The sequence below is a fragment of the Amblyomma mixtum genome, chromosome 9 (genome assembly GCF_055824585.1).
Source record: "Amblyomma mixtum isolate Tamu chromosome 9, ASM5582458v1, whole genome shotgun sequence".
Classification (NCBI taxonomy): Eukaryota; Metazoa; Arthropoda; class Arachnida; order Ixodida; family Ixodidae; genus Amblyomma; species Amblyomma mixtum.
In genome coordinates, this window is record NC_143020.1 from 25,957,295 (window position 1) to 25,982,306 (window position 25,012).

Consider the following 25,012-nt stretch of genomic DNA (forward strand, 5'->3'; position numbering starts at 1 on the left):
GGTGGGATCCGAACCCACGACCTCCGAATTACGCGTCCGGTGCTCTACCGCTGAGGTACGGCGACGGCTGTCAAATCTTCTGCTTTCGAGGGTATTTATGTTTTCAAATAACCTAACTTTGGCAGTGTTCACCAGCGCCACCCGCGTTCTTAAGCGGCGGACGTAGCACGTCCTGAGTTACCGCTGATGTGACGTAGAACGTCATCGAACGGCGAGGGTGGAAGCTGTGTGAGAACCCTCTTATGCTTCCTATGGCATCAAGGCTGCCTGAACCGAGGCCCTCGCTAAGCAATTAAGCAAACAAGAGAAGGGGAGTGAGGGGCTCTTTATAAATATGAGAGAAGCCAACAGCCACAGAAACCAAGGGGCACAGGTGATTTTTTTATATTCATTTAATTCATTCGTTTAAGTCATTTAATTTTTTTTAATTTTTAATGTAGTTTTTTGAACAGCCGACGAATGCGCAGTGGTTTCCCGAAGACCTCCTTTCAGCTTTAGTCACACATACACCCAAATCGCCCTACTACAGCTAAGCAACCGCATACAGTAAACACGGAGAACCGCAGAAAACGCACGGGACGCACGGACACCGCCTTTCTGAACCAGCCAGAGAGCAGGAAAGCAACATAGTGGTGTTCGGCGCGCTGGGAGCGAGGCTAAAACTTAAAAAGATCTATATACACACTCATTTTAACAGTTTCAATCATAACGGTGTTTTAATCCACGCTTCAGGAATCCATTGCGAAAAAACGGTGCACGAACTGTCCTCAAGCTGCTCGTGAAGCAGCTTGACGACTGGAAGCACTTAGAACACTTTTAAATATAGCCTTTCTCATGAAATTCGAATAGGGATTCGAATGGAGCATGTGAGGCTGGCATGTTTCGCAAATATTTAGTCGTAAAAAATTTACGTGCAGCCCATGGTAACCACGCCTTCGCAGGGATGGGCCGCAAAATCACATGGAGAAAAAGGACCGTACATAACCTATGATTCGACTCAATCAAGGATGCAAAATTTTAAAAAGAAAACATTTTATTGTGCTTAATGTAGCTGAGCCAAATAATAGATGTGGAAACAAGCGGCTTCATTGCCTAGAATAAATGTCATCACAATCCTGGTTATAGCGGGAATTCTAATTTTGGTTTGCGTTCCTGGTGTTATTTCTGCAGATTTTTGGTTTGAAAATGTGGTGCCTTTTGATGCCCCTTGGATTGCAGAAGTAGTTGTACATGAATAAGCAGCATTTTGGTATATTATCAACGTATTTATCGTTCACCCAGAGTTCACACCCTGCAAAAACAAAAAGAATATACAAACATGCTCTTCTTCCAAATTTGGTCCTCTCATACAGAAGCATGTGTCCTTCACGGTTGTAACAGAAAGACAGAGTAAAATGTAGAAATTATTAATTTTCCGCGAAGTTTCGCAATTGGTTTTGTCCTCTATAAAAACCGCGGTGACTGTACCACTAGCTACCTTTCAGGCACGCTGCCTAGCTCGAAAAAAAGGCGGTCTCAGCCGGATTGTAATCAGTGAAAAGCTTACAGAATAAAATAACAGCTAACGCACCCGACGCGGTTGTAGGATGGAGGGGGGAGGGTGTTTTTTCCGAATGTATAAAGATTATGTTGCTCTCCTTAAAGTCGAGTGGTGTCAGAAGTTTAACCGGCTTTTTTTTAAGAAAACCTGTAAAAAAAATCGCACGGAACACTTTTGCTACTATTTTAGGGTTAGACGTGATAGTGTTAATGAGTTAATGCCCACATTATATGCGGAACTCACCATTACCTACTTTACATTCATAGATCTCTGGGAGTGTTCATACCGCTCCTGGTGCAGTGGAGAAGCGGTTAAGCGACGCGCCGCTTCGGGCAATAGAAGAGGCAATGGGCCACGTCCGCATAGATACAGGGGCAGTTGGGACAGGCCAACTGCCTCTTTCTGTATCGATAGCGATAGAGAAAGAGGTGGGACGTGGTGATAACTGCATTCATTTGGATGTGCCGAAGAAGGCGAGACTCTGGCACCATGAGTGATGGATGAGGGGGAGGGTTAAGGCGTTTGTGGAGGCGGAGCTCAAGGTAGACCTCTTTTATGGTGCGGCGAAGGGTGAGTCTACCACCCTCCTCCGAGGGCTTGGGCCAGGGGATCAACGGTGCCCGGAAAAGTGTGTCGCGGGCAAGCTGATGAGCCAGCTCTTGCCGTCAATCGCTGAATTCCCAGGGACCCAGCTAAGGAAAACGATGGAAGGCTGCAGTGTGGAGACCGCTCGTTCGACCTCCTGTTAGAGAGAAGGGGTCAGGGTGCGTTTCTGTATGTGGTGTATAGCGGCTTGTGAGTCTGAATAGACTGTGTACTCTTAGAGGGAGGGAAGGAGGGCAAATGACTGGAGGGCATACGCAATGGCGAGGACCTCGAGGGACAATGCGTCTGGAGGGTGTAGATACGGCCCGCTGGTGTGGGTTTCAGGAGCAGGGAGGTGTGGATGGTACCATCATATATATTGCCACATTCCTGGACATTCTCGTGGCGCCGTCTCCTGGCCGAAATGTCTCAACCGCCATCCTGGCTAGCCTTAGCCATGGTGGCGGGCGGGGCTTCTTCGTCGTCTCTTCTTCGGGTTCCGCTCGGGAGTTCGCTGCTACCTGGCGCTGTTCAGTAAAACGTGACCTGGCTGTCCCGACTCTATAGCCGTGACATATTTGGTGGAGCCGGCTGGGTAACGTCCCATGTACACTGACTCTGAAGACACCTTTGAAGCCAGCCCTCAGTGCGTGGACAGAACCCCCGTCCACAAAGCGAGCCGCCGCCTGCGAGGCCTACAGCCAGAGTTCAGCGGCCTGACAAAACCGGCAAGAGATATGACATCAACCACAGCTAGCCAGACCACTCAACATTTTGGAGCTGACACTCCCTTTGTACTTCACGCGCCCAGGTCACCGCCGACGTTCCACGGTGACAGGTTCGAGGATGTTGAAGACTGGCTGGCCAGTTTCGACCGTGTGGCAGCCTTCAACCAGTGGGACGGTGAGCGCAAGCAGAGGAACGTTTACTTCGCGCTAGAGGACTCGGCAAAGATCTGGTTCGAGAACCACGAGTCCTCTTTTGCCACCTGGGAGGTTTTTCGTCGCGAGCTGCTGGCGACATTCGGCAGCAGTGAACGAAAAGAGAAGGCGGAAGTCGCTCTGCACTCGAGATCGCAGCAGCCTAATGAGAGCGTCATCATGTTCGTTGAGGACATGATGCGCCTCTTCAGTCGAGCCGACCCTGCTATGGCCGAGGCAAAGAAAGTGCGGCACCTGATGCGGGGCGTTAAGGAGCAGCTGTTTGCTGGACTTGTCCGCGACCCTCCAAGGACAGTGGCCGATTTTACGAAGGAGGCAGTGAGCATGCAACGCTCCTTGCAGGAACGCGGTGCACAGTACGGCCGGCAGGCTATTATGGCAGCCGCTCAAACCTGCACGCCTACGACGCTGCCTCCTGAAGATCTTCGAGACCTTGTAAGGAGCATCGTTCGCGAAGAACTCGCGAAACTCCGCTTTGAAGCTCCACAGGCCAGCGTCGCCGCCCTGTCGGACGTGGTACGGGATGAAATCCGTCGAGTGGTGCAGCCAGCACCAGTTGTTCCGGAGCCGCAGCCGCAACCCTACATCATGACCTACAGCGAGGCACTTCGACGGCCTGCGGCAGTGGCACAAGCTTTTTCACCTGTGCCGGCTGTGCAGTACCCACGTCCAACTGTGCCCACCACCGTGCCGCAGGAATTCCGGCCCGCCATGCGTAAAGCGGACATGTGGCGAACGCCGAGGAACCGGCCACTCTGCTACCACTGCGGTGAGCCCGGCCACATCCTGCGCCACTGCCCCTACCGTCGGATGGGTTTAAGGGGTTTCGTTTCAGACGCTCCTCGACCACGCTACGGCGAGTGACCCCAGGAGATTGAACAATACCTGACGTCCAACGTGCAGGCTCAGACCGTGCCGCGACGCCAGTCTCGATCCCCATCGCCCAGGAGACTCTCTTCTCCCAGCCGCCCGTCGACCTCTGGCGAATTCAGAGGCAGGTCCCCACGGCGGGAAAACTGAAGACGGCGTCCTCTGGGGGTAGGGCCGCCGCAGCTAGAAAGACACAAGAGCCTCCACTCGACGATCTGCAGCGACGACGAGACCAACGACCACCTGACCCGACGAGCCCACCGCCGACAAAGAGCCAGCAGTTGGCTTCTACGGAAATTCCAGTAACCGCCGATAACTGTGAAGTAACCGCACTGGTAGATACCGGCGCTGATTTCTCTGTGATAAGCAGCCGGCTAGCCACGACCCTTAGAAAGGTTTTGACACCTTGGACTGGGCCCCAGATCCGCACAGCCGGCGGCCATGTTGTGACGCCGACCGGCGTTTGCACCTTACGAATTCAGATCCGCGGCGTCACTTTCCCCGGCTGCTTTGCTGTGCTTCCTGAGTGTTCTAAAGACCTGATTCTCGGTCTGAATTTCCTACAGGAATATGGGGCTGTCATCGACTTTAAGGAGCTGATCGTCTCGTTTGCCGCACACCGTACTGTTGGCGACGAACCGCAGCAACGCAGGACTAAGTTGCGGGTCTGCGATGATAACGTGGTGATTCCGTCGAGAACCACCATGCTAGTAACTGTGGAGTGCGATGACAGCGCCGGCACTCATGGCATCGCTGAAGCCAACATGTCACTGCTCCTGGGTCGGCAAGTGTGTGTAGCTCGCGGGCTTATAGAACTGAACAATAAGCGAGCCGAACTACTGACAACAAATTTCGGTTGTGAACCCCAACGTTTAGCGGCCAACACAACGATTGCTTATTTTGAAGTACTCGGGGAATGCGCCGGAGAGTACGCGTTGACAGGGACTACGAAGTCCGTGGAATCAACGAATGCTCCGGTTAAACTCGACGTGAACCCGAATCTCCTGCCTAGTCAAAAACGCAACCTGCAGACTGTCATTGACTCTTTCCAGGACTGTTTTGCGTCAACCTCCAGAGTTAGGCAAACGCCGATAACAAAACATCGAATTATAGTTGATGAAAGCCAGAGACCATTACGCCAGTCGCCGTACCGGATATCTTCAAAGGAACGGGATGCAATTCGAAGGCAAGTTCAAGAAATGCTCCGCGACGACGTGATCCAGCCATCGAAGAGCCCGTGGGCGTCGCCTGTGGTCCTAGTTGCAAAGAAAGATGGGACCCTCCGGTTTTGTGTTGATTACCGACGTCTGAACAAAGTCACTAAGAAAGACGTTTATCCTTTGCCGCGCATTGATGACTCCCTAGACCGTCTGCGCCACGCCAGATACTTTTCATCACTCGATTTACGCAGCGGCTACTGGCAGATAGAGGTGGACGAACGTGACCGGAAGAAGACCTCATTTGTTACCCCGGACGGTTTGTATGAATTCAGGGTGCTCCCCTTCGGCCTATGCTCACCTCCGGCAACTTTCCAACGGATGATGGACACTGTGCTTTCTGATCTCAAATGGCAGTCGTGTCTTGTGTACCTGGATGATGTTGTCATCTTCTCCGACACTTTCGAAGAACACCTCAGCCGCTTACGCGCTGTTTTCGAAGCTATCCGTTCAGCTGGTCTCTCCCTTAAGCCCGAGAAATGTCACTTCGCTTTCCAGGAGCTGAAGTTTTTGGGCCACATTGTGAGCGCCAAGGGCGTTAGTCCAGACCCCGACAAGACTGCCGCCGTCGCTTCTTTTCCCATTCCTGCTGACAAGCGAAGTGTGCGCCGTTTTCTGGGTCTCTGCGCCTACTATCGGCGCTTTGTGAAGAACTTCTCCCGAATAGCTGAGCCCCTTACCCGCCTCACCAAAGATAACGAACCGTTCGTCTGGGGTCGGGAGCAACAACATGCCTTTGAAGAGCTACGCACGCGTCTTGAGAATACACCCATACTTGGGCACTTCGATGAGGCCGCTGACACAGAACTGCACACAGACGCGAGTAACGTTGGCCTTGGTGCGGTACTTGTACAGTGGCAGGATGGTGTCGAACGCGCAATCGCTTACGCAAGCCGCACGTTATCACGGTCTGAGGTGAACTATTCCACCACCGAAAAAGAATGTCTAGCTATTGTGTGGGCAGTAACGAAATTTCGACCCTATTTGTATGGCCGCCCTTTCCGAGTGGTGAGCGACCACCACTCGCTGTGTTGGTTGGCAAATCTCAAGGATCCCTCAGGGCGACTCGCACGCTGGAGCCTCCGACTGCAAGAATTTGATGTCGCCATCGTGTATAAATCAGGGCAAAAGCACAGTGATGCAGACTGTTTGTCCCGTGCCCCACTTCCTGCCAGTCCCGTGGACCTCGATGACGATTCCCTTTTCCTTGGGGTCATTTCCGCGTCCACCCTGGCTCACCGCCAACGAGACGACATTGAATTACGGTCCCTGATTGACTATCTCGAAGGAAGCGCTCAGACTCCGCCCCGCATCTTTTCACGTGGCCTGTCATCATTCTGCTTACGGGAGGGTATCCTGTACAAAAAGAACTATAGGTCGACGGAGCCTGCCTATCTGCTCGTTATCCCTAATGCCTTTCGCGATGAAGTCTTGCAGGCGTCCCACGATGATCCTTCCTCTGGTCACCTTGGTTTCTCCCGAACGTTGGCCCGCATACGGCAAAAATATTACTGGCCCAAGCTCGCGGAGGTTTTGAAACGCTACGTCCGAACTTGCCGCGAGTGTCAACGTCGCAAGACGTCGTCGACTAAGCCGGCCGGACTTTTGCAGCCTATTGATCCACCACAAGTTCCTTTCTACCAAGTCGGCATGAATTTACTCGGCCCCTTTCCGGAGTCTTCGCTGGGTAACCGGTACATCGTGGTCGCCAACGACTACCTCAGTCGATACTGTGAGACGAAAGCTCTTCCCCGCGGAACAGCTGCGGAAATTGCCACCTTCTTCATGCACAACATCGTGCTTCGTCATGGCGCACCCACGGTCGTTATAACTGACAGAGGAACGGCCTTTACCTCGGCGCTGACACAGGAAGTTATGCGACTCAGCGGCACGAGTCACCGACGAACAACAGCTTATCACCCCCAAACTAATGGACTCACTGAGCGCCTAAATAAGACGATCGCCGACATGAATTCCATGTATGTCGACGACGACCACCGCAACTGGGATGCAGTACTCCCTTACGTTACGTTCGCATATAACACCGCGCTGCAAGAGACTACTCACTTCACACCATTTCGAGGCCGTGACAATGCTCGACGCCATGCTGCTTCCTGGTAGTGAAAACTCCACTGTCGTGGAGGCCGACCGCTTTGTTCACGAAGCCGAGGCCGCCCGCCAACTTGCTCGGCAGCATATCCGGCATCAAGAAGAAAAAGACGCTCGCCGTTACAACCATCGCCACAGGGATGTCACTTACCAGCCCGGAGAACATGTTTGGGTGTGGAGCCCAGTCCGTCAACGAGGGCGCTCTGAAAAGCTTCTTCGGCGGTACTTTAGCCCCTATGAAGTGTTACGCCAACTCGGCGAGTTAAACTATGAAGTTCTCCCTCAAGGAACTGTTCGTTCCTCTAGGCGACCAACGTCCGAAGTTGTGCATGTCGCCCGAATGAAGCCTTACCACGCCCGCTAGCAGCTCACTCGTCTCTACCTTCTCTCTCTCCACTCGGCTCTTCACCGTGCGCACCCGTCGAGATGGTGATCGGCCAGAACCGCCTCATGGAATTCGGCAACGTCAACATCCATTCCACACTTGCCGTGCTGTTCAACCACAACACGCTGCAGCTTGAATATTTCGTCGGACGGAGTACCCACGCTTCACTGTCGCGAACGCGGAACGACCGCGTGCTGCTCCCACTGGAAGTAGCCTATGTCCAGACGACTAAGAGCGCAAAGATCATGGCATTCTCCATCCTGACCGTCCATATGCTCCAGCTATCCGCATCTATGATGATTGTCTTAATGCCTCCCTCTCCTCGCGTACGAGATCACGACGGCCGAGAAAGTGGATTCCGCGCCCGTCGCCGATACCTACTATATACACCAGGACTACTGCGCCTCTGCAAGGGCACTCTATGATCAGCGGATGTTCGTGCCCCAAAAGCCTGTGCCCGGGGAAGCGGCTGCCGGACCACACGCCCTCCAGCGCCGCGGGCGGCGCTTTCCAGAGGGGGGGGGGGGGGAGCAATGCCACATTCCTGGACATTCTCGTGGCGCCGTCTCCTGGCCGAACTGTCTCAACCGCCATCCTGGCTAGCCTTAGCCATGGTGGCGGGCGGGGCTTCTTCGTCGTCTCTTCTTCGGGTTCCGCTCGGGAGTTCGCTGCTACCTGGCGCTGTTCAGTAAAACGGACCTGGCTGTCCCGACTGTATAGCCGTGACAATATATATATATATATATATATATATATATATATATATATATACACACACGCTGTCCACTCACCGTAAGTGAACGCAGGAAATCTTTTACGGAGCCGCCGTATTTTTTAATTCATCCCAAATTAGCATTCGTTAATTGCGTACTACGCACCCTGCACTAATCCTCGTTGTGAGGTCTGAGCCCAGATGACAGCAGCAACCACCGCCTTCAGCGCATCCTCCATGTTTTCAATCGAAATCAAAGCGAACTTTAATTGTAACAGCTCGATCGTGGTACACCTTCTCGAATGTTCCAAGTGTCAGCTGCAGTATACCGGCCGAACGGAGACGCGCTTCAGAATAAGCGTTTAGTAATCATCGTGCACACGTTAAATCTCTTCCCAATCTCCCCTTATAGAGACATGCTAACATTGCTGGTCCCGTATTTGGTAGCCAGGTAATAATCAGTCTTTAAGCACACTTCCGAATGCATCGTGATAGAGAACCTCCAGACCCGTATCCAATCTATAAATTCAAAAGAGCTTTCTCAGTACCTAACGAGAGCCCAGGGTAACTCAGTTGTATACGTAAAGAATGAAATTCATAAATAAATTCGCAATAATTCGCAATTTAGTAAGGAAAACATGCTCTTTCCTTCTCTTAGTCATGATCCGGAAGAGTGCAGAAACTCCACAAAACTCTGTTTTGTAATTTATTTTAAATTTCAATTTGTTCTGCCAAGCTTCATTTAGCGTCTTAATTACTTCTTTACACTACTCTTTCGTTCCTAGGCTCTCATTTTGCCATCGGTTGCTTTTACTATTAATTCCACCGGTCCTGCCACACTCAGGTCAGTCACTGGGCGGGGTTAGGGGGAAGACCAAACGCTCGTCTATAGAGTGCACCAGGAAGCTATAGGGCCAAAATGCACAGGGTGCAGCCTCCCACTTTGCCCTGTTTGTTTTTTTCGACCCCGAAGCTGCGAGCTTTACTCTAACTAGCATTTTTATTCTGTACGAAGCGCGACATCGTATGCCACCACCCTAAACAATCTGCGACAAACTATTGAGCCGCTATGCCGTCTTGAACATACGTAAAGACGTGGAATTTGGGATACATAGCTCGGCGGTTAGAACCCCTTGCGTGATCTATGCTCTTTGCTTCATGATTGACTTTATGCTCAAAGAACCGTTGAATCGCGAATATTCTGCGACAAACGGCTGACCCACAAATTTTACACCAATATCGGGACCAATTAGCCCGACATTGAGGCCCGGCAAACGGATGTGTAAAGGGTGTTTAAAGTTAGACCTTACGGATTCTTAAAAACAGTGCGAAACGCCGTACGCTAATGTCGCTTTTGCTCCTGTGGTAATATAGCCAGGCGGACGCAAATTGGGATAATAATTGCCCGCATACATTCAGTAATTAGATAAAATCATTAACTTTTTATTCCGGGAAGTTAGCATGCATATCTTTATATTGAGAACTTGCAGGCATTTTCTTCCAGGGCTATTCCATTTTCTACAGTCTTAGTAAGACGGCTGCGCCCTGAGATACGCACGTCTAAAATTTCGTCCCAGTTCGTCTCATTACGCATGCGAGACCACGGCTCTCGGGGTGAAGCATCACCCTCATGTGACGCGGCCTCTGCGTATGGCATTCTGCCTTGCGAGTGTGTACAGCGAGCGGCGACGCGGAAGTCTTTTTGTTCTCGTCAGCGTTTTCCCTCTTGGCTCGCGAAACCGATGAATCACTGTTCGGTCGGCGAAAAAGGAGCCCTACGTCTTCAAGCAATTGCTTCTACAGATTGGGGAAAGAGGCGATGCCGCTCACCTTTTGATTTTTGGCAGGCAGTGAAACGCAGCCATACCACATTGCCCATTTTTTTGTTACTATCGAAGGCCTTGACCTATTAGAATTATTTCAGTGTGCAGCCTACACAGAAGGCCATACATGCCAGAGAGCACTACCTCAAATTATTCGCTCAAGTTTTCTGGCCGTTGCTCAAATGTGGGAAACTAACCTGTCTATTTTTATGCTATTTGGCTTGAAAAGGATAGTATGACCGACTGGTATTCTCTACTGTACAGGTTTTTTTGTCAACTAAAACAGCATTGGGAAGCGCTCATCAGCGAACAGAAGTATTCCACGTATATATCTGCCTGCAGCTTCACCTCCGTCATTATAGTGGCGGAGGGGAACAAAAAGCACGCGAAAAGAGTAGTCCCAGTTACTGAAACGTACTCGTTTCTGAATATCAGCGTCACTTAAGTCCTGGTGAAGGCTAACATGGTAAGGATGATAGTTGTGCTTCTTGAGGACATTCAGCACTGTTGGTAGACTTTTCCCGCACTGTTCAGAAATCTCCCTGACACTTGAATTCGGCAGTGCACTCACATAGACAAGGACGTTCATTTCGAAGTCCTCACTGATGATGTTCTTCTTTTGCTGTCTTTTTCGGTGAACTGAGGCTGTTTTACAAAAACTTGTGAAAATATTGTAAAATGTGGGCTTAGCTGGAACTTGTTGATTCGAATGGCAAGGCGCGTATAGTCTCATCGCCATTGAGGCGTTGCCATTCATATCGGCCATCGGTAGTACAACGCCGACCCTTTCTGCTGTCGAGTGCCTTGACCTAGCCATTTTCCAACGCAGAAGACTCGAGCGCAGGCCCTGGTTCTTTAAATGGCACGGCAGTAGCATATGCAGTCGTCCGCAAAGGCCGTACGAGACAAAAAATCTCGAAGTTGTTACTACTGGTTACAATCGAGGCACGTCGCTTTCCCCACTTTTGTGAAAATACAAACGTCCGTCCCGCATATCACAAAAAAGTGCATTCAGCACATCACCCCACAGTCGTTCTTAAATTGTCCAGTAGTTAATCAGATGAATACAGCGAACAGGATAGATAAGCGGGCGAGTTGGTGATACATAATGCAAAAAAAAAAACGCGCGAAAGTATTCTTCGTCTAGTCCCCGTTTCTTCGGTATTCATCGTCTAGTCCCCGTTTGTTCGCTCTGTTTTTTTTTGCATTATGAATACAACGAAGGGCACTCAAATCAGACGCGTGTGCCTAATATCTTCGCTGCCACAGTACAGCAGTCTGACTGCAGAAGGCACCGAGCCTAGTCGGTAAGTTAGAAACTCATCTAATCCACCAGAACAGTGATTATTCGGTTTCGCGCGCCAAGAAAGCAATCGCTGCCGAGAACGAAAAGTCATCCGCGTCGCCGCTCTCTGTACACTGTTGCAAGGCAGAATGCCATACGCAGCGGCTGCGTCACACGAGGGAGGTGCTTAAGGCCGAGAGCCGCGGTCTCGCATTCGTAATTAGACGAACTGGGAGGAAATTTTCGACGTGCGTATCTCAGGACACAGGCGTGTTACTCAGATTGTACAACAAGGAATAGCCCTGAAAAGGAAATGCCTCGAAGTTCTCAATATAAATATGTATGCTAACTTCAGGCAATAAAAAGTTAATTAATGATTTTAGCTAATTACTGTATGTATGCGGACAATTATTGCTCTAATTTGTGTCCGCCTGGCGGCATTACGAATGCGCAAGAGCGGGATTAACGTACAGCGTTTCGCATTTTTTGAAAAAAAAAAATCACCAAAGTCTGACTTTTAACACCCTGTATATCGGATCAACACAATTTAGATTTTGGTTGTGGTCTGGTTGTGGTGAGATATGATTTGCGTTATAACCCATAACGCTGAGACCAGAAACGCGAGAAGCAGAGCTTAACTTTCTTAAAGAACCAGAAATTAGCACAGGAGGCAGGTGGGCTATCTAGGACACATAACTTTGCGGCGTCATCAACACCTGCGCAAACGATTTTGAGCAAACTGCAGCGCATTAGATGGGAGTTAAATTATTGATTAGTAGCAGGCGGTTACTCGGCGATAGAAACCTGAATCGGACAATCCCTACTAATGGCAGTGCCTCCTGCCATCGCAGAGCAGTGGCGCATCGCTTAACCGCTGCACCTTTGCTCCAGCAGTGGTATAAACACTCGCAGGGATCTATGAATGTCCCACAGAGAATGGCCAATTCTGCATATGCGGGCATGAAGCCAATAACTCTATTGATTCGTACCCTTAAAGCGGAGCTCAAGTGCCCCGTCTAATTTCTATGCCACTGTCTTCCCCATGTCCGTCTCAAAGCACACCCAAACTTATTCAGAAAGGAAGCAGGATTTGTACCGAAACTGAAACTTCTGGGAAAGTTTATTAAAACGAATGACAGGGGCCCATAGAGTCCAGTTACACAGACACAAATTTAACTCTGTTACGCGATGTATTCAAAAGTGTGCACCAATGAAAACTGGAAGCCTGTCTTTGTATACATCGCATTTTCTTTACGGGCATCATTCCACAAACCTCGTATATCCGGCATCGCTATCATATTATAAATGTAAACTACACTATTGCGTTAATTGGCGCCTCTATCCGCGTTGACCTGTGCAAATTTCGTAGCAGGGGTAGTATCGCCAAGATATAAGAATGCATTTGAAACTTATTTTGCCTTACTGTTTTCGAATGCAGAAATCAAGGAAAATTGATTTGAAAAAAATCTGTAGAACGTTTAGGTAAAACTATTTGCAATATTTCTGTTTACCCCCCTCCCAAGAGGCGTTGCGTATGGTTCTCCGCTGTTCATTTCCTGTATTATTTTCAATGTACCTCAATATATACACGATGCCTGGAATTATGCAGTGCTTGCGCTCGTTTTGAAGCAAAGCCTGCAGAACCAAATAACTACTGATACATACCTTTGCCCTGGTTCATGTAGGGGACACTGAAAATATCGCACGTCTCGCCATCGCTGAAGATCAGGGTGTCGTTGAGTTTTGTCCCATCTGTTGATCAGCAATGAAAGCCTATGAATGACTTAATTTCCGGAAGCTACGACTGCAACATAATTTTTAACACTTCGCACATACAGACGCTGGTATCCTGTACTTTACACCTTCGAAAGCAACTCGTTCAGTAAAGTTTGCTAGGCATACTTCTGAGTGCAGTTGTTTTTTAAGCTATTTTTTCCTACGCCGCAATTATTTTCCTCGTCCATCATCTCTCCTTCTATCCCAGTCAGAACGCAGCCGTTTAAACTGCCGCTTTTTACCGCAGTATGTCTGATCGAAATCTTTTCTACGACCGAATATAGTTCCTGGCATTAATATAACGTTGAATTATTGAATAAAGAGTAAAAAGAAGTTCTTTTCTCGCTTGTGAGAAAAACATGATCTTGGTTTCTTGGTTTATGGGGGTTTAACAAAAAAACTAAGCATGTCTCCAGGCGTAGTGCCAATTCTCAAATTTAAAAAGTGCGCTCGCCTCTGGCGTTGACGGGCTGCAATTTCGAATTATAACCTTGTGCCATAGAACTAAAATAAAATAGCCAATCAGTTAATTTTAGTTATTTCTTAGTCTTCGAATTGCTTTTGATCACACAAATAATGTCCCCCTTCGCGTAAATTGAAACGATAAACACCGCACCAATGTAGCTTTCAGGGCATTTTAAAAGAAATTCTGCACTGAACAATTCGAAGCACCCTCTTTACGTGTGTACCGAGGCCACTGGCGGCGCGCAATAAAGTACGGCAGTAGCCAACTGCACTCAAGTCAGGCCCCTAGATGCACATAGCAGAATGTAACAGCTTCCACCGAAGCGCACCCGTACGGCTCTCTCTCTGGTATGGGGTTCGAGCCAGGGACCAGCCATTCAACGGAGCAGTCGCTACACAAACTTTGCTAAGCGGAACGGGTAGCATATGCGAGGAAGGGCCTAGGGCGAGAACTAACATATCGTTTCATCCTGGAGGGGTACAGCGCGAACAAGATGAAGGACGAAGCAAGAAGACTTGTTGCGCTGTACCCCACCACGATGAATTATTACAAACTCCCCCAGCTATACATCCTTCTTCGAACATATCAACAACTCGAAGTGAGCACAGTTTCTTTGAGTACGAAGTCTCTTTTGGAACTGTATTGCTTTCCATTTTAGCCGCACGGCTGAGCTTGAATCGATGCCAGTAAGAATTAGTACCCTGTGGCAAATTAAACTTCACCTTGGTGGATTCCGCTTCGAGTTGTGATCAGTTCACTACCGCCCTACCATAAGCTAGCTGTGCTGGTTAGGGACTGCTCCGCTGAAGCGGTGGCCCTAGGTCCCAGCCCCGGACCAGTAAGAATTTCTCTCTAAGTGCGAAGTTCCTGTGAAAGTTCTATGCCCTTCCGTTGTAACCGCATGGGTGCGTTTGAGTTGATGGGTATAAAGAAATCCTTCTTTTTGATGCTTTCCATTCCATGTAACACTCCTACTGAAACTAGCAGCCACGAACATTGCCATGGTAACCTATAAGTTAATATTTAAAATTTGAAGAACCACTTACTCTGCAGTGTATACTGAATGGCGTTTTTTTTCTTGGTGTAATTGTAGGTGAAAATTGCCTGGACTCTCTCTTCCACTCTGTGCCTGAAATGAGCCGACAATGTTTTAACCATCGCCGGGTGAAAATTATGCATAGCTTTTTGTATGGCTGTTTTTAAATTTTTGTAATAAGGACAAAAAACGCATACACATACACTAAAGAGCCGTAAACTTGGGATATTTTCATGGAATTGAGTTGTCTTGATCAGCTTGCGCTGATTTAAATGACATGTGCTATCCTTGCCTTTCGGTTTTGAGTAGCTGACACTTTCTGTTCTCTTCCAATACATCCTGCACCAATGTTTCCACATCAAATTGTTTTTGCCAGGTTTTAAAAATCATGCGGCCAAATAGAAAACCATTTTTTTTATTTCCTTTTGCTCCATTAAAGGCTGCTTCTGAGGGCGTCATTTAAGCTGTATAATGAGTAAGAAAGAAGAAAAGTAACAGCACCTTGCGTGTTTCATATGTAGAGCAAGTTTTAAAGATCTTCTGCAGAAAATAACGGGCATATGATGTCCATGATATGCCGCGCAAGGTCGTTTCAGCCATTAGCATCACGCGTTAAGAAGTAGGCTAAAAGGATCCCTTTGAGCATATGGACGGAAAGCTTGTAGAGAGTAGTTTTCATGGCAAGGGCTGTCTTTGTGTGCTGGGCACGATTAAGTCATGTTTATTCGGATACATGGTACAGTTAGTGCGCAACGTTTACGTTCTATGAATGAGGCATGACGCATTTGAAAAAGAACTGATTATTCTTGCAGAATGATTTTGTAAGGCGTTGAAAATGTTTATCAGGATATCCTAGTTCGGGCTTCAGAGGGCCGCTGCGTATTCCAGTTTAGGTCGAACAATGGACGGCTGAGCAGTTTGACGCAATGGTAGGTTAAGGTCAAAGCTATAGTCAAGAAATTCGTGTGTTTTGTTGCCGCATCGGCTCACGTTAGCAGCATACGCACTCCTTGTTATCAAGTTCCAAGATGAGACGCCTTAGTGTTTCACGCGAAGATTCAGACTATTGTGCTATTGTAATGTTTATAGACTATTTCACTGACAGCCATAGGTTTTGTGGCAAGGGGTAATGAGCTACAAGCACAATTCCTCGGTTCAAGGAACATGCAACAATTTTCACACCACTGTCCCTTGAGGTAGGGACTTGTTTGGACGCTTCTTGATCAGTTCTGTGAGTTACTAGGCAGTAAATTGCGCAATTGCCAGCAAATGTTTTTATTTAGCAACAGTCAGACTGCGAAAGGTCTAATATATTGGGAGTGCTTGAATTTCGGGAGCCACTTTTTCTAAATTGAAGCTTTTTCTGTGATACTAATACCAGTTTTTGCGGACGCTAGAAAACAGGGCAATTATATTGTGCAGTGAAATATTGAAGAAAATCTTAATACTTAAGCCTATTTACTACCGTCACCCGAAGAATCTAACTGCCGTTAGAGAATTTTAGCTGGCCTATAATTATAGCCACATCATTTTCTACAATTTTCAAAATGCGATAGCCCTGGCTTCCCAAACTTCAGAAATTCGGGCCATCTCTCCTGCCAATAAAAACAGCATAGCTCCGGATGGCACACATAATCATCCACAAAATCGGGGCGTACCCTGAGGCACTTGCCAAATGATATTCTCTGTCCCGCGCGCACTGGAGAACCTTAGCGCAGAAAGGACTACGATGTTCACATCGTACACGCGCAGTTGTGTCACGCAACTTCATGAACGGTGGCGAACTTGATTTTATTTTCGAAATTCTGAAACTGATATGGCTATTACTAGCGAGCGACCACAAGTGCCTGTGCAAAAAGGCGCCTATCGGAGCACATAAAAATTTTCAGAATTAGGCGAAATGTTTTCTAAACAACATAGATAGATTTACTTCTGAAGTTCGCCAACACTGGTTCTACTATGCCACACAACCCTACCTTTAAACTAAGACAACCTATTTTGTTACTCCAGGCGGGCTTGCCCGAAATGCCGGTTATATAATAAAACAGGGTAGGAAGGCATTATTGAAGAACCTCTGATGTTACAGAAAGGAAGTTGGACGATTAATTTTATTATTGGGGTTCAACGTCGCGAAGCGACTCAGGCTATGAGGGACGCCGTAGTGAAGGGCTCTGGAAATTTCGACCACCTGGGATTCTTTAATGTGCACTGACATCGCACAGCACACGGCCCTGTAGAATTTCGCCTCCATCGAAATTCGGCCACCGTGGTCGGAATCGAACCCGCGTCTTTCGGGCCAGCAGCCGAGCGCCGTAACCACTGAGCCACCGCGGCGGGGCAGTTAGACGATGGTTTAGTTATGAAAACTGATTGAGATCTTTTTGTGAAGAAAGGATAAGATGGCTTAAGCACATTAGGCTGCAGGTTTAACCAATATAGCTTCAGTCATAATGGTTCGTCCGACACTTTGTCGAACGCTTTGCATAAGCAAAAAAAATATAACGTCAGCCTGAGCTGTAGTATCTAGCTAAGTTAAATCACTCAAGAACAATGCCAGAGGACAAAGCTAGAGGCCATGCGGCGATGGTTGGCTGGAAAAATCATTCGCTTCTCATAAGTCCTTATTAAAGGCAGTCTTCTTTTTTGAAAAAATAAAAGTTCAAAAGTTCCGTATCAGTCCATGTCGTCCTCTTTTGTTCTTGCCCGTTGTGCCCATTGCGCCGGTATATATATTTAGAGTATACACAAAGTGCCCAAGAGCTAGTGTCGCTCCCTCTGACTGTTTTTTTTGCGAATTTCTCGCTTACCGGGTCTCCGTTCTCGGTAAGAGTGGTCTCTCTATCGCTAGAGTGCCGAACCTTATCGATACAGGCCAACTTCCATTTATCCTCCCGCTCATTTACTTATGTGCACGCTGCCAGAGCGGCAAACATTACACCACCTGCGAAGATTCGATTCTAGAAATTTGAAGACGTCGCGCTGCTTGTCCATAGTTGCAGGAGAGAAACGTATAAAGAAGATAGACTGGAATGCAGTTATCGTGCATTGCATTTTTCTAATTATATTTTCATTATTGCAATGGTTGAGCTTCAAGTATTTCTCGCGCTTCTATATAACTTAGCAGCAGCCTCCGTTCTCAAAGATATTGAATGATGAAATTCACTTTTCAACAGACATAGTGCTTTTAAAAGCTAGTCTCATATCGTACAAGTTTTCTGCCCAAATTGTTTTCGTTATCTAAGACTGGGTTGAAAATGCCCTTCCTTTCTTCGTCCTGTCTAGCCGCCGCCTTGGTTGGTAAATAGTAAGAAATGACCTCTCAATTTCCACTTTATTTGGGTATGTTACTGCGCCGACTACTCTTCAATCATTATGAAAGAAAATTTTGATAGTTGCATAAATATTGGTGGACAACAGGGCTCGTCCCTCTCCCATTTAAACAATTGCTGCCCATCGGCATGTGGTCTACCGTGAAGAGGCTTCCAATGTGTCTGTATTGCAATTGCTACCTGTAGCTTCTAAGGATGGCAACATACCGCGGAGTGTAATTTAACTTTTAAAGCTAGGGCAGCAAAATCTTCCTGTCATGGACTCCTGCGCTAAACCCAAGGGCTGTCAGACCCACAGAGCGGAAAAGAAACGCGCTTTCAGCCTTAGACTTCCCACTTCGAAGATTCAGTACGCCCGTTAAACGCGGTTCAATATCGCAAGAAACTGTTTCTGGGAGTGGCCATCATTTCCGAACCGGCGCCAGAGGGTGGGATCTGTATTAGTCATACAAATTCCGGGTAAGACTTTTAGAACCGGCACAACTAGAAAATCCGGCCAGAGCATTTCCAGTAGTCACCAGCCTCTACCATGCATTGCAAAGTAGAATCAGAAGGACTTTTTGATACTGTTTCAAAACTCTTAGTAACGGCAGTAATTGTTTCTTAAATAGTCATAATAGCCTTTGCTTGAGCTGTTGGAACACTTGTATGATGTGTTTATTGCTCTCTGCTACTGAAGTGCACTGAACTTCTACTGCATATTGAGCTTGAATAAAGAAGAGTTGATTTCTTCCCTGTGTTAGGAGCGTACAGTGAACGGCCACCTTTTCTCAATGAAACCTCATGCACTTAAACTGATGCCCTGACTGAAAAAAGTGAAAGAAACTTCACAAAACGCCAGCGTCTTCATCTATTCTTTTTCTGGGAGTTTTTTTTTTCTCTACAAATAGCTAGGTCTGCCTTTCACGTAGAGAAAACAAGGAAAAACATTGCTCCTTCCTATATGCTATCAGGCTCTCGCAGTTTTATGTCGCCCTCTTCATGAATTCCAGTGCCGCGAATAGTTATTTTAAAACCTTCAGGCAACTTTCGCTATTTAGAAATCTCTAAAATGAATTTTTCTCATCGGAGCCGCTTGGTGGTTTAGTGGACATACAATTCTGCGGCTACTTTTATTTTGTGCCGAAGAATTTGTTTTCGTTTTTATGCCCCACATTTTATTCCCTAGCTACCCCAGGTGCAGGTAGTCATTGACTATGCGGAAAGTAGAAGATGTGCTTTGAAGGCCTGGTTTGATATTTACTAAGAGTCTGGTTACATACGCAAATGTTCTGGAAAGATGCAGCTTGCTAGACACAGTTGGAATGCTGCAAGATTTAATCTAGTGGTGCCATGCGTGAGTACCACCAGTCTGGCGCGTGCGTGGCAGTGGCGGTCCCTCTGATGACAGAAGGACAAGAAACGACCTGGGTGTTTAGGTGCGTTGCGAGGTTATCGGTGGAGTGTAGTGGGAATGTTGCAGTCGGATGTCTTCACGTAGGCAGCAGGCAAAAACTCGCAAAACAGATTTATTTTCACCTTTCCTTAAAGAAACAAGATTATCGATCAGTTGTGCGTGCGTTAGTATTCAATTTGTTCTTATTATTTCAATGGTACGGTTTAAATCACACCATCTGGAGAGCTCCTAAAAATCGTCCCATCTTGTTTGCTCTATCAGTTCTGTGCTAGCAGCAAGAGGCACCTTAGATGCCTTTGCAGTTCTCTTTTGAGCGCCGCGGTTTTTCTTACGCCAGGCATTTCGTGACATGTTTCTTTTGAACGCTTCCATCCCCTATAACCTGATACTTGTCTCTAATGGGTGCTCTGAGAAGGGACTTCTAAACAGCAATGTCCACAATATATCTTCTAATTGTGTACTCATGCTGGTCTTTGGTTTCACAATTTTTACAATGTAAACTTTCGTTTATTCCAAGCAAATCACTCATCCATTAAAGTCATTCGCCGTGGGGCTGATTAAGCAAAGCATTTCATGCACAGGTCTTACTCTAGTAGGAAGCTGCGCAGAAAAACTGAGATGTGTCTCTATTAATATATAATTTCGTTCTAATGATTCCATATTGCGCTCACGCTGGAAGAAAAATTAGATGACATTTAAGAAAACGCGAGCACTCAAATCCATTCGCGGGAAGAAAAATTTCACATAGTAATTATCTTTATCTTATAAAAGGCGTATAAACTCAGCGATCCTATTTCACGGGGAGGCAAATATCAGGCTCTATATTTCTTAATGGGCCAAATGACAATTAAGAACGTGATGTAAGCATTGCTTGAAAAGGAACGTTTTACCGATTCTGAAGTGGTCTTCTATTCCTTCTACGAGATCTCTGTTGCCCATGCTGCATCATCGAGACATATTTTCAATGCATTGTTTAAAATCTCCATTATCCTTTTCCGTTGCTTCCTCTGATCAGGATTCTTATCATTTTATATAATGAATAAAGATTATAGGCGAGATGTTAGTTTCCGTACTGGGCATATATAGTAAAACTATTTTATGTTGAATAATAAGGGACTTTCGGAAAAATTGCTTCTATGCTTGATGATTTGAAACAAGGATGATTTGCTTGCATTGAAGTAATGTCTGAAAGCAGCTATATGGTTTTTCCACAACCTACGTTTTCTTTGAATGGGCAATCGGAACATTTCACCATTAAAAAAAACGCCCGGTACTGGTGAGTGCCCTGTGAGCGCTTTAGTACTTACCAGGTGGTGTTACTGGTTAAGTTTCTGAAGGTGAACACCGAAACAGCGCTCTTGTCAGTTTCGTTAAGCTCGGTTTCTTGAACACTCAAGCAAGTAAAATTTTTTCCCCATGAACCGCCGTCGTCGTTGAAAGTTGATAGTACGAGCCAATACGTGGTGGATTTACTTTGGTTCAAGGCCTGAAATTGAATTACCAGAGTTATTATTCACGCAAGCCTAAGAATTCCTCTGAAAAGGGGCTAGATTCCTTCGCTTGTCTCTCCTTTGAGCTATAGGGCTCACCGCAACTCTGTTATTCTTTTTAACCCACGTACTGTAACCTAGACAAGGATAACTTGAGAGATATGACAGAGGCCATTGTTCTGCAGTGGGCGAAGTCAAGCTGATAATGAAGATGGTGACTTTGCTTTTCAGGTTTTTAGTTTAGTGAAAAATATTCTTCATAACAGGTGAGAAAAGAACGTCAAACAAAATGTACTTTTTTAGGCGAGAAATTAGTTATGGGAAATATATTCACTGCTTATAGTCAGTGATAAATCAACGCAGAAGATTATTAAAAAAAAAGTAGGTCTTAAAAAATCAGGCAACACTTCCTAGAATACAATTTTCCATGCATTCGTATTCTCCTGACTAGGTTCGAGTCGAGAAACTAAGGATAACGCCTTTGCTCGTAGAGACATTATTGAAAATCGACAGAAACAGTGCCAGATATTGCCATTGCTTCAGACTGTTCTATCTCGCCGTCCTATGTTTTCAGAGCCAGGGGAAGGCCTAATATGTAGTGTAATATTTATTTAAGAAGCGAAGGGGGATACACTAGATGATATCCACTTGATAAAGTACATTCGTGTGGCCGCTTACGATGCAGTTATCCAGAGAATTTGTTGATGCTCTGATACCTTGCTGCAGCAATTTTTGTCTAATTTGATTAACCTACATCTCATATAGTGCGAACAAAATAAATTTGGCTCTATGAGCTAGTTGCTGGTTGCTCTAAAGAATTTATTTCCAGGGGATACTCATAAAACATATAAAAACGACACTGCCCACCGCCCACCACCTCAGGGACAACGGGTTCGCCATAAGAAAAGCTCTCAAAGCTGCGGCATCGAACATGTAGTCAAGGAAAACGTCTGGTAGAAAGTTAACAATCAAGTACATGCAGAAATTTGTAGCCATGCAAGTTCAACGTGACTGCATTTCCGGAAATTACCTTCCACGCATCCTGGTAGTTGCCAAATCTCGTTTCATCTGCCCAGTCAGGAGTTCCATCCCCTGCAGTGGCATAGCCAAGTGCTCCAGCAGAGAAAGTACAAAACGCCCAACCTAGAACAAAGAACAGCGCAAGCTTCATTGTCAATTTCATATACGGTGCTGGAGCTGCTACTGCTCGTCGCCACCGCTCTCGGCGAGAGCCATTTATATACCCGTGGCGTTGCTGCGAAAACACAAGACATCATCACAGAAGATTCAGTGGTCGAGAGAATGTGCTATTGTTCGCACGAAAGAAAGAAACAAAGTAGATGTGGAGAAAGAGATCAATTTTTTTAACGCTGCTTCTTCACACTTTTGGATTTTATTTCGATGAATTTCTTTGCAATTTTATTTATTTGCATTTTGTTTGAAACTCAACAGTGGTGCTGAAAGGTAGCGGCTGACAAAAAGGGTTTAACTTAAATGCAGTGAAGTGAAGAGAGCTCTGGACACTGAACTCATAGATATAACAGTAATAAATAAGAAGAGATTAAAGTGAAATGGATGAGGGAACAAAGTCTGGTTAATTACACCCTTGCTTGGTTTGATTTATTGGGGTTTAACGACCCAAAGCAACTCAGGCTACGAGGGACGCCGTAGTGAAGGACTCCGGAAATTTCGACCACCTGGGGTTCTTTAACGTGCACTCACATCGCGCAGTACACGGGCCTCTGGAATTTCGCCTCCATCGAAATTCGGCCGCCGCGGCCGGGATCGAACCCGCGTCTTTCGGGCCAGTAGCCGAGCGCCATAAGTGCTGAGCCACCGCGGCGGGGCAATAACACCCTTGCCTAAAATGGCAATGGACAGGGTATTAAATGCGAAGGCAGATAATAGGTAGTAGTGGTGGTGAAAAACATTTATAGTGCAATAAATATTTACAGAAAGGTGATTGGGGTAGGCCCTATTGGCCCTTTCCCCTAACAATACTAGGTGGAGCCCCTATTCCGGGGCCCCATTGGCAAGCAACGCCGCCCGCGTCCGGTGAACCAAGGCCTTTTGGGTCTTTAGGCCCTGACAGCCGAGCAGGGCCGCCTCCCAGTCCTCTCTGGTGGGGTTGGGGTGGGGTGACACGCCCAAACCATGTGGAAGGTGTCAGCCACCTCCCCACAGAACTGGCACGTGCCATCAAAGGATTCGTTGAATTGTTTAAGTACCGCCGGGCACAGTACAGTGTTAGTAAGAATTTTGATGAGGAGGCGCTCGTCAGCGCGATCCAGTCCCTTACAAGGGGCCGGGTAGCGCCGGTGCTCCTCCTTGTAGTAATCGGTGATGTGTTTGAATGTAAGGGCCAGATTGTCTGATTGGGAGTAGGCTTCCAAGGACAGGGAGGTAGCCCGGGGAGAGAGTGCGCAGGCGGCCTGATCGGCCTGTTCGTTTCCCTTTAGGCCCTGGTGACCGGGGGCCCAAATCAGGTTGCGTGCAGTTGGATCTTCGCATCGGCAGCTATGTTCCAATATAATAGACGGTTGTTATCGATAACGAACTGGATTTGAAGAGAATGTAAAGGTCGCAGGGGGCCAAGAGCGTTAGGTGGGCGTCTAGGATCAGGAATTTTGCGGTGATAAGATATTGTACTTGGCACAAATCCGCCTTTATTTCATATATAGGGCAGAGGTTCTTGTCCTGAAATGGTCGTATTGAAATTGCTCATAGTAATTATGAAGAAGCAGCTAATATTCCGAAGTAGTCCAGTTGCAACCAGACGAAACTACAAAAACACTATTTTTTAAGGCGGAAGCCTTTAATGCCTCATCGTTGTAAGCAGGAGCTGTCGACAGAAATGTCACGCTTTTCAATTGGTCCAAACGGTCGCGACGTCACAGTGCGCAAATTTCAAACGGGGCCAATTGTACTTTGCCTACTTACCATGCAACCAATTAAAGTGATCGTATAGTGATGCTCCAAGTAAGTTTGACTGAGTTTATTTAATGGCTTAATTAACCAATTAGTGTAATTAACATTTCTAGTCAGACCGGATAAATAAATAAAACCGAGTAAGAAATTGGCCGAGCTTGGGAATCGAACCCCGGTCTCCGGAGTGCGAGTCGAGCACGCTACCACTCCGCCATGCCATCTTTTTTTTTCTTTATTGCCTGGCTTTGGCACATGACATTGCACAACAAAAATACACACAACGCTATATACATACGACACTCTCGTGGGCAGCCAGCACGAGACTGGCTTCGTCAGCTTAAAATTCCCGCAACATACACAACGGCTCTAGTCTTGAGAGCCACTCGGGAGGCTCCGCAGCTGCTTTTTGGAATGCAAGAAACCAGTCCATGCTTTCCCGAAAATAAATTCGGGCCGGTCGTGCGTCTTTGTCACAATGGTAACCTGCCATTCTGGAGCGCCATATACAGTGGAGGCCCAAGAGCATTATGAGATCAAAAGGTGCCCCATCCTCATTATCAGTGCTTAAATAGCGAATTCCGTGCGCGTCAAGTGGTAGCTCTTTCTTTATGGTCCTTTGTAACACGTCCCAAAAATAAACCCCTTCCCAGCAGTGCAAAAAAACATGGTCTATTGTTTCAGGCTGTTTACAAATTAAGCAGTTCGATCCCCACGGTAAAAAGAAATCCTTTCCCTCTAGAAACTTTTTAACTGGTAACGTCCCGGTATGTAAATTAAAAAAGAAAGTCTTTACTCCAGGTGGCACCTGCATTTTCTTCACCCTTTTTAAAACATCCCCTCCCGGGCCTCCACTGTACAAGGCCCTGTACATGGGCTCTGGGAAAACAATATCACAAAGATCATTGTACAACTTTTTCCTTTTGCTTTTCCACAAATAATCGGTGGAAAAACGTGCCGAAAGAAACCGAACGCTTGCTACAATCTCTTTGTAGTAACCAAAAGTTCCACCAGAGAGCTCTTCTGTGGATACCACAAACTCCGGCAGCAATCGCCGCAGCTTCACTTGGCACACGGTGCGCAAGAACGGGTCTGTGACGTCGCGAAAAAACAAAAAACGGTTCACC

At 47.0% G+C, this 25,012-nt stretch overlaps 1 protein-coding gene across 1 annotated transcript; it reads right to left on the reverse strand.

Annotated features, from left to right (window-relative positions):
• Positions 1 to 1,015: 1,015 nt before the first annotated feature.
• LOC149328555 (female-specific histamine-binding protein 2-like) lies at positions 1,016 to 22,188 on the reverse strand. Its single transcript, XM_089562217.1, has 5 exons — positions 21,991 to 22,188; positions 20,778 to 20,956; positions 14,756 to 14,838; positions 13,133 to 13,219; positions 1,016 to 1,291 (listed from the first exon to the last, which is right to left on the reverse strand). Exons 1-5 carry the CDS (start codon positions 22,141 to 22,143, stop codon positions 1,134 to 1,136), a joined length of 660 nt encoding a protein of 219 aa, XP_089418343.1. The 5' UTR covers positions 22,144 to 22,188; the 3' UTR covers positions 1,016 to 1,133.
• Between the last annotated feature and the right edge of the window lie 2,824 nt (positions 22,189 to 25,012).

Coding starts and splice junctions, on each gene's coding strand:
- LOC149328555 (XM_089562217.1), bottom strand. CDS start 22,143: ATGAAATTGACAATGAAGCTTGCGCTGTTCTTTGTTCTAGGTTGGGCG. Junction 20,957..21,990: donor ACTACCAGGATGCGTGGAAG/GTAATTTCCGGA, acceptor ATTCAATTTCAG/GCCTTGAACCAAAGTAAATC. Junction 1,292..13,132: donor CTACATGAACCAGGGCAAAG/GTATGTATCAGT, acceptor TTGTTTTTGCAG/GGTGTGAACTCTGGGTGAAC.